Raw genomic sequence first — 14,283 nt, 5'->3', positions numbered from 1 at the left:
AATTAGTATATTCATACTATATAAAGATATGACATTTTAAAGATATAATAAATATCTAAATAAATTAATAATAAAACATTTTAATAAAATATGATAGAAAAATTTACATGAAATAAAATAATTAGTATATATATTTCAATATAAGACATTTTAGAAATATAATAAATATCTAAATAAATAAATTCTAAAAAAAGATATGATAGAAAAAATAAACTTGAAATAAAATTATTTGTATTTATATATGTAAATGATAATAAATATTAAATAAATTATAAATAAAAATAAATAAATTGTAATACTGCAAAAAAATATTTATTTAACACTTTATTTGTTTGTTTGTTTGTTTGTTTACTTTTGCTGCTAATACAACACAATATTTATTTAGAATTTTTTTTTTAATGATTTTGGTTTTGTTTTCAGGTGAATCAGAAACCGAGCATCAGAAACAGAGTCAATACAGTGACTCTGACACCTAGACAGTGTGACAAGTTCTCCTCGAGACTGGAGGTCAGAGAGCTTGTACCCTGGCCGTCTCCCCCAGGGTCCTTCCAACAAGGTGGGAAGAGGGGGGTCAGCCGAAGCGATCACATGGAGGGCAGGCCTCTCTCGCCCCTCTTGCTGGCTGTACTGTTTCTGGCAACAAGTGCGAGCGATGATGACCACTCACTGCACACGCATCAGGTCAGTACGGCTCAGTGTGGAGAATACAGCAATCAGGTCCTGGAGGACGGCATGTGTCAACTCATGGCCACGCTACCCCAGCTGGACGACCAACGCTGCCCGGACATGTTCCGCTGTACGGATGAAGTGTCATACTGGCTTCATGAGAACGAGGAACGCAAACAGCAGATTCTGGCCCTGCGGGAGACAGTGTCCGAACTTCAGGAGGAGCTTCGCAACCACCGTCATCGAGTCAAAGTCTTAGAACTACAGGTGTGTGGATTTTGTGGACTTTTTGTTTCCATGATTGCTGTCTCAATTGCTACTACTTTCACATTGGCAGAGTGATATATACAGTATCTCACAGAAGTGAGTACACCCCTCACATTTTTGTAAACATTTTATTATATCTTTTCATGTGACAACACTGAAGAAATGACACTTTGCTACAATGTAAAGTAGTGAATGTACAGCTTGTATAACAGTGTAAATTTGCTGTCCCCTCAAAATAACTCAACACACAGCCATTAATGTCTAAACCGCTGGCCACAAAAGTGAGTACAACATACAGTATATATTTTGAAAATATTTACATGTATATATTTATATTCATATAATTTATATTATACATAAATATATTTAATATATAAACACAACATATTTTTCTTAAATATATAAATTTCTGCTATAAAAAATAAATACAGCATAAATACATACATTACACTGCTTTTGATATGGTGAACCACCAGATTCTCCTGTTAACCCTGTTGGAAAATGGCATCTCAGGAACCGCACGCCAGTGGTTGACCCTCTAACTCTAGCACGTTCTATTCTATTTTAATTCTACTTTAATTCTACTTTATCTTTTTATCTTTTTTTATAAAAAAAAAAAAAACTAACTCTAGCTTTCTATTTTTTTCTATTCTATCTACTTGTTTTTCTTTTTGTGTGTGTGTGTATATGAAGCTACGTGTACTGCTTTAGGCTAACCGAGACTTGTCATTTGCACTTACATATTGTTGCTCTTTTGTTAGTTTTGATTGCTTCTATTGTCCTCATTTGTAAGTCGCTTTGGATAAAACTAAATGTAAATGTACATGACTAAATGTAAATATACGTGCATGTGTGTGTATTTATATATACATAATAAATATACAGAGTACACACACACATATATTATGTACACAAAAACGTTTATTTTGGATGCGATGTATATTTAGGTCTGCTGTAAGACCTAAATATGCCATGTAGAGACTCAAATCTTTTTGAATCTGTTCACTGAGACCACAATAAATCAAATAAATGAAACGATTTTTTAAATGTTCCATTATAGAAATGGAGAGCATTCAGGACGAGCCGATATACTTAACTGAACTGAATATTCCAGTGCTACATATGCCTAGAGAGGACAGTTTAGGACGAACCGATTCAGTAGTCTGATTCGAATTTCTGACGCGACTTATGATAGAGAGTTTAGGATGTTTAGAATGAACCACTATTGTATTATAGATCAGTGGTATGAACCGATTCAGCAGAATGATTTGAATTTCCGATGCTACTTACTGTATGAGAGAGAGGGCCGTTTAGGACGAACCGATTCAGTAGAATGATTCAAACTTGGTTAAGAATAAGAATAAGAATTCAAACTTAGTTAAGAAGATAAGAATAAGAATAATTATTAATGTTATTCTTCTGATTTTAACATTTCTCCAACACCTTATAAATGATGCATCAATAATGATAGTTAGACAAATTGTATACAGTAATTGTTTATGTTTTGGAGCTATTCAATCAAATCGCTTTATTTTCACAAAAATATATTGATGTAATTTGACAGATACCATGTTTTTGAGCATGTACCATAAAAATTCCATAGATGTACCATGATATGTTTTGGACAGATATTATCGTCATACCATTGTTTTTGGACATTAAATGAAGTACGATGGGAGTACCATGGCTTTTGGGCATTTACATAATACCATTTTTGGTATGTTGACCTGACAAACATAAAAGTGTTATAATAATACTGTGGTTTTAGGATTTGTATCATGGAAACATATACTATACACTAGTATTTTACATATACCAAGTTTTTTGGGGGGCATGGTATCATGGTACCTTCCTTTGTGTTTAGGATATGTACTATGATACTACCATTTTTTTTTTTTACTACCATGGTTATCATGTTAGTACCATGGTAGTTTTTAGACATTTACTATGTTAATACCGTAGTATGTTGACATAACAATAATACTATGTTTTTGTACCATCGTAACATGCTGTGCACTAATATTTTACATATGGCAATTTTTTTTTGGACATGGTATTTTGGTTCTACCATGTTTTGGACATTGGTTTTACTATGGTATTTTGGACATTTACCATAACAGTACCATTTAAATACATGTACTTGAATTTCAGTACCATGGTATATTTCAAAATACCATTTATTGTCATCTCATGTTGTGTAGCATGGCACCACTTCGGTGCTTTTTTTTTTTTTGTAAGGGTGGTCACACATATATATATATATATATATATATATATATATACATATAGTATACACAGCCAATAGAATGTGGACACCCCCTTCTAATCTCATAAAGTGCACAAGCATAGCTTTTCTTTTCTATCATGACAATTTTCTTGTGATGCTTTAAAGGGTTAGTTTACCCAAAAATGACATATTTTTCATCATTTACTCATCCTCATGTCGTTCCAAGCTTTGAGTAACCTTCAAAACACAAATTAAGGTATTTTTTAATGATACCTGAGATGTTTCTGTCCCTCCAATGAAAGTTCAGGTAACCAAAACCTTAGAAGATCCAAAATGTTCATAAAGGCATTGTAAAATTAATCCATATGAAATGAGAGCTTAATTAGGTTAAAAAAGTTAATTTAGGCTTTTGACATCTATCTTGGATTAAATTGCTATATACAGTGTGTGTGTGTATATGAAGAGTTTGGTTCCAAAACGCGATAAACGCCTTTTTTAAAAATTTTTATTGAGTTTCCACCAAAATCAGTATTGTATATGGTCGGTATTGAAAAGTCAATTTTTAATTTTACGCAAAATGCGATATCCGCCGAGTTATTCTGTCATGTTTTCTCCCTTTCTTTCCAAACCGCAACAAACGCCAGTCTCCCTTCTCTGCAGAACTAATCAGCTAAATGAATGTAACATGGCAAAGATGAATACACTTTTGGAAGTTGAATGTAAGGGCAATGTCATTTTGGAATTTCTGTGGTCTAATGTGATATTGTTGTTCATGTTCTTGTTCATGATGAAATTTTCTTTTATTGCTGTAATTAATTTATATTAACAAGATGACCTGTTGAATTCATTTTGGGAGCGATGACCGATTGAATGTATTTTTAGTCTAGTGCCTGTATATAACATGTTATTATAACCTAAAGATGCTATGTGAAAGTTTGAAACAGAAATAGTGGTTTCCATCTTGCCACTTTCTTGGAAAAGAAAACACATTTTTACTCAGATTAATCCAAATGGATTTATAGCGTTCTGGAACCAAACTCTTCATATATATATCTAACTATATATGTGCAGCAGCAGCATTTCCTACGTGGTCAGAGCAGCATGTCTGTGGATGTGTTGGCATATATATATATATATATATATATATATATATATATATATGATTAATAATAATTAATATAATTAATTTTTTTTTTAAAAACACAATATATTATATTCACGATTTTAGTAGAACTTGACAGAGCTTTTCTTTTCTATCATGACTTTCAGTGTTGTGAATCTTGTGGTGCAATAAAGGCATAGTTCACCCAGAAATTTACTCACAAAATTACATTCCAGACCCATAAGACTTTGGTTAATCTTTGAAACACAAATTAAGATACCAAGGTTTTATGGGTATGATAATGAGTAAATGATGGCTGAATTTAAATTTTTGGGTGTACTATACCTTTAAGTCTTTAGCTAGTATTGAACTTTCGTCAGTTACTGGCCTGAACCAACGGAGGGTGACAAATCATAGCGCAGTTTATGACCTCTTCATCATCTCATTTTTTTTAATGGGAACTGAAATTGCTTACCCTTTATACAATATATGTTTTTTATATTAATTATGCTAATATAGTTGCATGTGTTTTTACTCCAGAGGTGCAGCATGTCAGGAACTACCCCATCGACTGTGCCTCCATCTACTATAACGGAGTGCGCCGCTCTGGGATCTACACCGTGGTGCCCTCACTAGGGGCCATGCCCGTGGAAGTCTACTGCGATATGGACACGGACGGTAAGAAACCACACAACACATGCAGTAATGACTGTCCAGGACTCGTCAATAAAGATAGTGTTTTGGGTCAGCTAATGATCTTGATGATCTGTAATAATATATGTATAGTGTATATATATATATATATATATATGAATGAAGCGTTCAGATGCAAAATCCTCTAAGCACCATCTGAAATTTTCTTCTAAAATGAGCATTTTTTTCTCAGGCTCCTATATTTATATTCAGTTATTTAATTTTAATGGGAATGAAAAGAACCTGTTCATTGCCATTAAAATGAAATTGCTGAACCTACACATAAGAGCCTGAGAAAAAATATTTTTTGGTAAATATATTTATAATTAAATATAATATATAAATGTGTATTAAGTAAAAACATGTACACACACACACTATCTATATTATATCTATATTATATCTGCTACAAAATATGGTGCAAAAAATCATTTGTTCATATATATTTATTAAATGATTAGATATTTTGATTAAATTATTTTACAACATTTTTATCAAATGCATATAGAAATGGTTAAAATTCAAAAATATTACATATATGAATTAACTATAATTAATTTAAATATTCAGTAATTATGTATTGGTTCTTTTTTCCATTTAATTTAACATATTAATATAATTTTTGTTTTTTTGTGGGGCCACTGAAAATGTTGTCAGTGAAAGTATGATGCTTATCGTTGTGGCCTACTGTCCTCTATGTTGAAATGTTTTGCTGGAAATTTGTTGTGGATGAATCATTGGGTTATTTTTATATCATTTACAGGAAAATGTAGAGAGACTTTCAAAACCGTAGCAAAAGAAACTCTGATAATGAACATCTAAATTACTTCTCTTTTATGTCTAATAAGACTTCAGTTTTGTGCTGAAATCGCACCGTTGGGGCCCATGAGGAACCTTCTAAAGCTTAAAATAGCATGTGCAAATATCATTTTGATGACCTACAAAACACTTCCTGACCATAGGCATAATTGCAGTGGTCATAAGATGAAAACCAAATGACTTGGCATGTGCATTAAACTCATAAAAAGAGATTTGATTGTTGAATGCTTGAACGTATACTCTTTTTACATTTCCTTCCTAATAAAAACATGGTCATAATTGGAGCCCATGCATAATGTACATCTCAGGTGGCGGCTGGACTGTGATCCAGCGTAGGCAAGATGGCTCTGTGAACTTTGACCGCAGCTGGAAGGAGTATAAAGAGGGATTTGGAGACCTGCACACCGAATACTGGCTGGGAAATGAACACATCCATGACCTGAGCAGTCAGGGAGACTATATGCTCCGTATCGACCTGGAGGACTGGAGCGGGAAACACAAACACGCTGTTTATCAGAGCTTCAGGTGAGGAACATCCATCACTGACTGACTGGAAGGACTTCAAACGGACGCACAATGTTTAATAGTGATTAAACAGCTGGCCTTGTAATTGAAAACACTTTAAACACTTGATGAACACTCCAAACACTTGATGTGTGTTTGCAGTGTGGAGGACGAGAGCACTCAGTACCGTCTGTGTGTGTCGGGCTTCAGCGGGACTGTGGAGGACTCCTTCAGCTGGTACCATGACAAGCAGAGCTTCAGCACACCCGACACAGGCAACATCTGTGCCGAGATCTCCCACGCTGGCTGGTGGTTCAACCAGTGTTTCTACGCAAACCTCAATGGCATCTACTACAAGGTATGATGTGGCCTGTTGGTTATAGACACAAAGGTTGTAGGTTTAAGGCCCAGAAGTGAGTGAATCGTGAGCTGTTACTGTTGTCTTTGAGTTAGGCACTGAACCCCTGGTTTGCCTATGTAATAAAAAAAAATGAAATAGATAATAGAAAATGCTGCTAAATGAAGAATAATTTAATAATATTATATAAAATAATAATAATTTCATATATAAATAAAATATATATTACATTTAAAAATATAAATACAATTTCTGCAAGTGTGTAATATTTTAGCTTGTTCGTAAAAAGTTTTTTTTTTTTTTTATGTAGTTACATTTAAGTTTTTGGCAGGGTTATTTTAGTATCACTGATATACTATTATAGTTTTATTAATATTTTGAATTAGACTTTATTTTTATATTTTCTGTTTTCATTTTAGTTAGTTTTTGTAATTTTGTTGTGTTTTTCACTTTTTTAAATATGTCTAATATATAGTTTTGGTAACACTTTAAAATAGGGAACACTTATTCACTATTAACTACGAATTTTCCCTCAATAAATTCCTAATTTGCTGCTTATTAATAGTTAATAAGGTAGTTGTTAAGTTTAGGTATTGGGTAGGATTAGGGATGTAGAATAAGGTGATGTAGAATAAGGCATTAATATGTGCTTAGTTACTACTAATAAATGGCTAATATTCTAGTAATATGCATGCTAATAAGCAACTAGTTAAGAGACCCTAAAATAAAGTGTTACCATAGTTTTTGTTCATTTTTATTTATTTATTGGTTTAGTACTTCATTAAACTAAACAAAAATGAGATATGTTGTCTCGACGACTAGATATAATAAAATCAATTTCATTTTTAAAATTATTTTATTTCAGTTAACATTTATTTTAGGTACTCATTTTTTTTATGGCTTTGGGTTTAGGTTATTGGAAATGTATTCTTGTTGTTTTTGTGTTTTGAAAACCTCAGTTTTTACTACTTTTTAAACAGTTTTTAATGACTCTTTAAATACATTTTTCAAAGTTCAAAGGGTCAAGTGACCTGAACATCAAAACATGCTGACCTAACAAAGTTATGAAGGTCTACAAAAGTCCTCTCTGTAATATAATTCCATGTATATGAATTTCTTGCTACTTGAACAACAACATGGTTTTTGCAAGCTGGTTATATTACATTGACATTTTTATGCAACTAGATAAATCATACAATTATGGCATATGACAAATATTTTGTCATTCAAGTTCAGGACTGTTACATCAACTACACATTTTAACCACACAAAATTAACAAAATGAATTTTAATTTAGAAAAACATACTGATGATAAAAGGTGTGTTCAAGTCTTTCTCTGTATGAATAAACGCATAGACTTAAAAAGTGCAAATCAGAAGCTAAAGGATCTCTGATGATGTCTAAGTGATGTTCTGTGATCCTGTTGGACAGGGCGGCCGCTACTCGCTGAAGGGGAAGAACCCTCTTGGTCCAGACGGTATCGTGTGGTACACCTGGAAAGATTCAGATTATTACTCTCTGAGGAAGGTCAGCATGATGATCCGACCCAGAACCTTCCAACAGCATCTGTCACCCTGAATCAGGCCCAACCGATGAGCTTGGGCCCATACGTCAACCAGCCAATCACAGTTCTCATAGCCACGGCGACACAGGACGGATGGATTCTTCCATGGTGAAACAGAGGAAAATCTATGTATGGACTGAATGTTTTCAAGGAGGCTGTGAAACCATTTTTTAGGTTTATACCAAAGACTAGAGAAGGACTGCTGCTGAGACAGTGAAAACAATCATTGAAAGTCAGTGTTTGCCATTCAGTGAGTCTAAAGTGTGTTACATGCCTATATTTTCTATAACCATGGTGTTAAGAATTAAATATTTTGTTGACATTTTATAAATGTGTATTAAAAGTAGATTTAGTTTCTGTAGCATACAATGGGACCAAAGACGATTGATTTAATGTTTTTTCTCCAAAGCCCTAAATAGCAACAAATATCCCACAGCACTTTCTTAAACACCTGTTTGCCACTATTTCCTGATCAATAGAATGATTACATGATTAATGATATATTATTGTATTTAATCAAATATACAGTAACATTCAAAATTTGGGGTTGGTAAGATATTTTACTGTTTTTGAAAGAAGACTCTTATGCTCACTAAGGTAGCATTTATTTGATCAAAATACTGTAAAAACTGAAATTTTATTACAATTTATAATAAACTGTTTTCTCTTTTAATTAATTTTAAAATGGAATTCATTCCTGTGACGCAAAGCTGAATTTTCAGCATTTTTACTCTAGTCTTCAGTCACATGATCCTTCAGAAATTATTATTATATGCTCAAGAAACATTTCTTATTATTATCAATGTTATTGTGCTGCTTAATATTTTTGTATAAACGGGATGGGGGACGGGACATTTATTTGAAATAATCTTTTGTATTATAAATGTCTTTACGGTCACTTTTGATCAAATTAACATGTACATACAAAATAACAGCAATTTCTTAAAAAATATTTTACTGACCCCATACCTTTCAATGGTATTATATAATTGTATTAAATAGAAATTTGTAAATATAAAAATATTTCTTTGAAATATTGCATAATTATGTAGAATCCCTGACATTATCACAAAAACTTTGAGAGAGAAAAAGACTTCAGTTTAGTGATTTTGTTGTTGTTGTAAAGGTTAAATAAGTGGTTAACTGGTAAAAAAAAAATATGTAAAAGGGTAGTACTTGGGGTAAAAAGCCCCCTAATTAAGGGGGCTGTAAGCCTCACAAAAAAGCCAAAAACTGAAGCCAAAAAAACTGTAGCACAATAAAATTATTTTCATTTGTGAAATATGCCTGTAATAATTTTGTAGGTTCATGATGTACAGTACTGTACTGAAAGCAAAAAATATATAGTTTATGAAATGCCAAAAGTGAGTGAAATAAACAGGAAATGCTGCAACCTTTGTTGAACTGGTCATTTTAAATATGTACTTATTTCTGTATGCTTTTACACACCTGCAAATTATTTCTGGGTAACACTTTATTTTAAGGTGTCCTTGTTACACGTTACATGCACTTACTATTATAATAACAATAAATGATGCATAATTACATGCAAGTAACCCTAAACCTAACCCTAACCCTACAGTAAGTACATGTAGTTAATTAATATTACTCAATACTGAAATGCATAATTACACTGTAACAAAGACACCTTAAAAAAAAGTGTAACCGATTTCTGTTATATTATGAAACGAATAAACCACAAAATCACACAAAACATGGGTCTTATTGGTGTGTAAAGCACATTCAGACATAAAACAACACGTATTTTGAGACTGCCTCATTCATATTCACCATAAACACACAGCTGACTCACCAGGCTCCATTTCTAAACCTTGAGAGCCGATTTCACTGTTAACAAAACAGACATCTTAATTAAGCAGAGTCACCATCTAGGTAGGCAGCTTGCTAGGTTTTGAGTCACAGCCTCCATCTCAACTAGTTATTCACACTACATTCATTTTCAGACACTCGTACAGAGAAACAAATCCACTGCATAGCGTACAAATCATAATCTCAATGGTTTAGTCAATCTGTGTGCAAAAGACTTGCGAACACTGCTATACATAAAAAATATATGAACAACATGCATCAGATGGGAGTATAATTTCATTTTTACAGGATAAGAAATTGGTGATAATTGCACTGAGGTGGAAGCATCAAGCTGAGCACGATCTCTGTTTGTAATTTGGCGTTGGGGAGAGATAAAAACTTTTTTGGTTACTCTTATGGAGAAAAAGGACCAGCCCTCCTGTTATCATCTCCAGAAGCCTCCAAAGAAAATGATGGGGCTTGTTTTTGGCCGTGAACAAACACAAACAGGATGACGCATCTGAAAGGCCACAGTAAAGTGCAGTGGATAAAAAGCATGTTTTTTTGCAGGGTCTCTACAAAACAAGGCACAATCAAACTTGGCTTGGCCTCGTATGTGCCTCAGAATAAGTTTAGATCACTTGTATAAAAGCATGTAAAGTTACGTCTCTCTCTGCATCTTTCATATTTATCATAAATCAAATCTATGGAGGTCATAACAGAACCTGGAACATCTAAATCAACAACTACATATAATAATTAAAGCCCCATATAATCAGATATTTTTAGTCACAATCTGTAGCTGCTTTTGGCCACCGATCGATGCTTTCTTTGGCCTGAGATCAACCGGATATTTTTATGGCACTGACATCATGACACAGATAACATGAATAGAAACACAGAACGAGAATAATCATGTAAGAGGAACAGAGAGAACGAGTGAGGCAGCTTCCGGACGGCCGCTCCGCCGTTACATAGTAGTGAACTGACTGTGAGCGTGTCGTAGTTTTTCCGCAATCTGCAAAAAACAATTCAATGCTTTAACATCTCCCAACATTATGGAATGCTCTTGAACTTTTACTGTTGTTTCCACATTTTACCATCTCATAGAATTTGACTTGCTGCTCCAGGTACTGCTGCATCACCCTGTTGTAGTCATAGATACGGTTGGTATGGAAGTGGATCATCTCCGCTGCATAGAGGACAGAATGTGTTAAATTCATCACTTGATCAATTTACAGGATTTTTCTTTTTTCAGTTAAATTATTATATGCAGAAAAATGTAATCTCTCAAGTGATTGACAAATTACAACAGAACTTAAAAAACATTTGAGAATTTAAATAAAAATAATTTAGCAGAATCTTGCAGGATTTATTATACTGTATTTTATTAATATATACATATAAGGGGGTCTGAATACTTTCCGTACCCACTGTATATATATATATATATATAGAGTAATAAAACATTATTATACAGTATAATAAGTCATCTTATTTTATAAAATCATGTGCAGTATAATAAAATACAACAAAATAAAATACAGTAACAGCAGTACAAGAAAAACCTCTTTATAGATTTCAAGTTAAAAAAAATTATTTGCATAGATAATGTATATCGACTAAAAAAATCCCATGGCTTTTCCAAAGTCACTGATATTTCCAGGTTTCCAGCCCTGTGGGAACCCTGTACTTAAACTCTGTTTGTGTCTATTGGGTCTACTGAAAATGATAGTTATGTTTCAGCATTCTAATGTTGTGTTAACATCATGTACGGCTTAGTGTGATTATGACTTCTTCAGTAATGTAATCATTTTAAAGGTGGTTTTGGGGTCACACACCTTGCAGAGCGTATGACATGGTGCTGGCACGTTTAGACATGGTGATCTTCTCTGAGGTGGTGATTTTACCGGTGGCCACTAGTTTATCCGCTTCCTTCACTTTCTCTATGGCAGCCTGTGCGAAAGAAAGAGGGCTCAAAATACAGTCAGCCAATCAATTCTCCAATTTTCATATCTTTGTATTGAATCTACGGCTCTGTTTAAACACCTAGTGAGCTGCCTACAAAAAGTTCACTTATGAAGTTCTATGTCGATTCGAATGCTCAAACAGAGTTTGAGTCTATAAGGACTGCTAGTCTGAGTAGTCACCCTTTCTGGTTTACCTTGTGAACTCCAATAGTGTCAGGAAAGCATCCCAGCAGACCTTTGTACTCATTGTTAGTTTCCATGAGGAAGTGAAGGTCTTTCTTTGGCTAGAGATCGAAAGACAGACAAAACTGAATGATTACATCAGACGGTGCACAAACACACCCCGGGTCACTTCATTCAACCGCTCACGAAACGTTTGCGTCACTCGCACACATGCAACACTCTCACTCGCAGACAAGAATCAGAACTCAACTGGACTAAAACAGCCATTAACGGCAGGAAAACAACGCATTCCCTTACAACTAGACTCAATGAAAGTGATAAAAGTGATTGTGACATATGGCCAAGTATGGTGACCCATACTTGGAATTAGTGCTCTGCATTTATCCCATCCAAAGTGCACACAGAAGTTTCTTATGCTCATCAAAGCTGCATTTATTTGATCAAAAATACAGAAAAAAAAACGAATTTTGTGAAATATTATTGCAATTTAAAATCACAGTTTTCCATTTTAATATACTTTAAAATCTAATTTATTCCTGTGAAACAAAGCTGAATTTTCAGCATCATTACTCCAGTCTTCAGTGTCACATGATCCTTCAGAAATCAGTATAATATGCGGATTTATAATCAATGATGGAAACAGCTGCTTAATATTTTTTGGAACCTGTGATACAAAAAATAAATTATACAGAAATAAATTATATTTTAAAGTATATTAAAATACGAAACCAAATTTAGAAATTGCAATAATATTTCACAATTTTACTGTTTTTTCTGTATTTTTAAGCATTATTTGAGCTTAAGAGGAGACTCGAACCTGCAACCTTTGGGTTACGAGTCCGACTCTCTAACCATTAGGCCACGACTTACCCCCCCCTTTAATTAATCATTAAACAACAGGCGATTCAGTTCCAGTCCTCTCATCCTATTGGACAACAGCAACAGAGTGTTCATAACTATTTTCGTTTTTTAAATTTGAATTAAATGTAATTAAAAGAGATTCATGTAAACCAACAAAATAACTTCAGTTTGACTCTGTTTACACTTGATGTGATCCAATCATATGCAGTCAGCATTTAAGGGTGTAAACAGTAAAACGCTACGGGTAGTATCTATCTTTTGCATTTTTAATTTTGATATCTTTAAAGACAATTTCCATTTCAGTGCTAGACCACATGAAGGGTTAACAGAGCTCTACAAATATTCAAGGCTACACTGGCGACACAGAGCCACTTACCAGACACAGTTTGGAGGCCAAACAACAAGCAAGTTTTCATTCACTGTGTGTTTCAGTGGTAAGGTCGAAGATAAATAACACAAGGCTGGATCACATAACTATGGCTTCCTTCCACCTATACAGCTGCTTTCAGGGTCCTGATTCTGATTATTTTCTGATAATAATTATACCTTATATGCATTACTATTCAAAAGTTTGGGATTAGTACGATTTTTTGTAAGGAAATACTTTTGATCATTGACAAAAAAAGACATTGCTAATGTTATAAAAGGTTTCTATTTTAAGTAAATTGTTCTTTTTTTAACTTTATATTCATCAGAGAATCCTGGGAAAAAATGTATCACCGTTTCCACAAAAATATTAAAGTGAATTACAGTTTTGATAAGAAATGTTTCTTGAACAGAATGATTTCTGAAGGATCGTGTGACACTGAAGACTGGAGTAATGGCTGAAAATCAGTCGTAATTCAATTGAAGTAAATTACATTTTTAAATCGAGACACTGCAGGTGAATAGGGTAAAATTAACTAGTAATTATCACCTTACTTACCCAGTTGATTGATTACATTGATAATTGCAAACATTTTTTGTATTACAAGTTTTGTAAAATGTTATGTTTAAATATGCAAATTATGCATTATTTAATGAAATATGCTCTAATTTGCATACATTTCTAGTACAAAAATCTGAACACTGGATGAAGTCAGTTTCAAAATTCTTTTTTTTTTACATATTAGAGGCAAATGTTTTTACCGAGGGGATTTTGGGTATCTCTTTCTGTCACTCCATAATTCAGAAAATACTTTGAACAGCCAGAAAACAATATATTTTCATAATTTTGGGGGTAATAAAATGTTTAATATAAAGAAAAAAATATATGAACA

At 33.3% G+C, this 14,283-nt stretch overlaps 2 protein-coding genes across 2 annotated transcripts in view; one reads left to right on the top strand and one right to left on the bottom strand.

Moving 5' to 3' along the window:
- The window catches only part of LOC107726736 (fibrinogen-like protein 1), a 22,847-nt gene extending 14,118 nt beyond the window's left edge, over positions 1-8,729 (top strand). Inside the window, exons 4-8 of the mRNA XM_016536426.1 lie at positions 421-933; positions 4,805-4,940; positions 6,083-6,299; positions 6,441-6,636; positions 8,069-8,729. Of these exons, the coding sequence (XP_016391912.1) occupies positions 421-933; positions 4,805-4,940; positions 6,083-6,299; positions 6,441-6,636; positions 8,069-8,215 (1,209 nt within the window). The 3' untranslated portion in view covers positions 8,216-8,729. The remainder of the gene's footprint in view (positions 1-420; positions 934-4,804; positions 4,941-6,082; positions 6,300-6,440; positions 6,637-8,068) is intronic.
- A 1,773-nt stretch (positions 8,730-10,502) lies between these two features.
- LOC107726735 (sorting nexin-9-like) overlaps positions 10,503-14,283 on the bottom strand; it is a 24,579-nt gene continuing 20,798 nt past the window's right edge. The window contains exons 18-21 of the mRNA XM_016536425.1: positions 12,175-12,264; positions 11,852-11,966; positions 11,111-11,202; positions 10,503-11,028 (exon numbers count right to left, since the gene is read on the bottom strand). Of these exons, the coding sequence (XP_016391911.1) occupies positions 10,981-11,028; positions 11,111-11,202; positions 11,852-11,966; positions 12,175-12,264 (345 nt within the window). The 3' untranslated portion in view covers positions 10,503-10,980. The remainder of the gene's footprint in view (positions 11,029-11,110; positions 11,203-11,851; positions 11,967-12,174; positions 12,265-14,283) is intronic.

This window comes from Sinocyclocheilus rhinocerous, unplaced genomic scaffold (genome assembly GCF_001515625.1).
Source record: "Sinocyclocheilus rhinocerous isolate Xijiao unplaced genomic scaffold, SAMN03320098_v1.1 scaffold786, whole genome shotgun sequence".
Classification (NCBI taxonomy): Eukaryota; Metazoa; Chordata; class Actinopteri; order Cypriniformes; family Cyprinidae; genus Sinocyclocheilus; species Sinocyclocheilus rhinocerous.
Note: the sequence above shows the minus strand (reverse complement) of the source record. Positions and strands in the feature narration are given on the sequence as shown.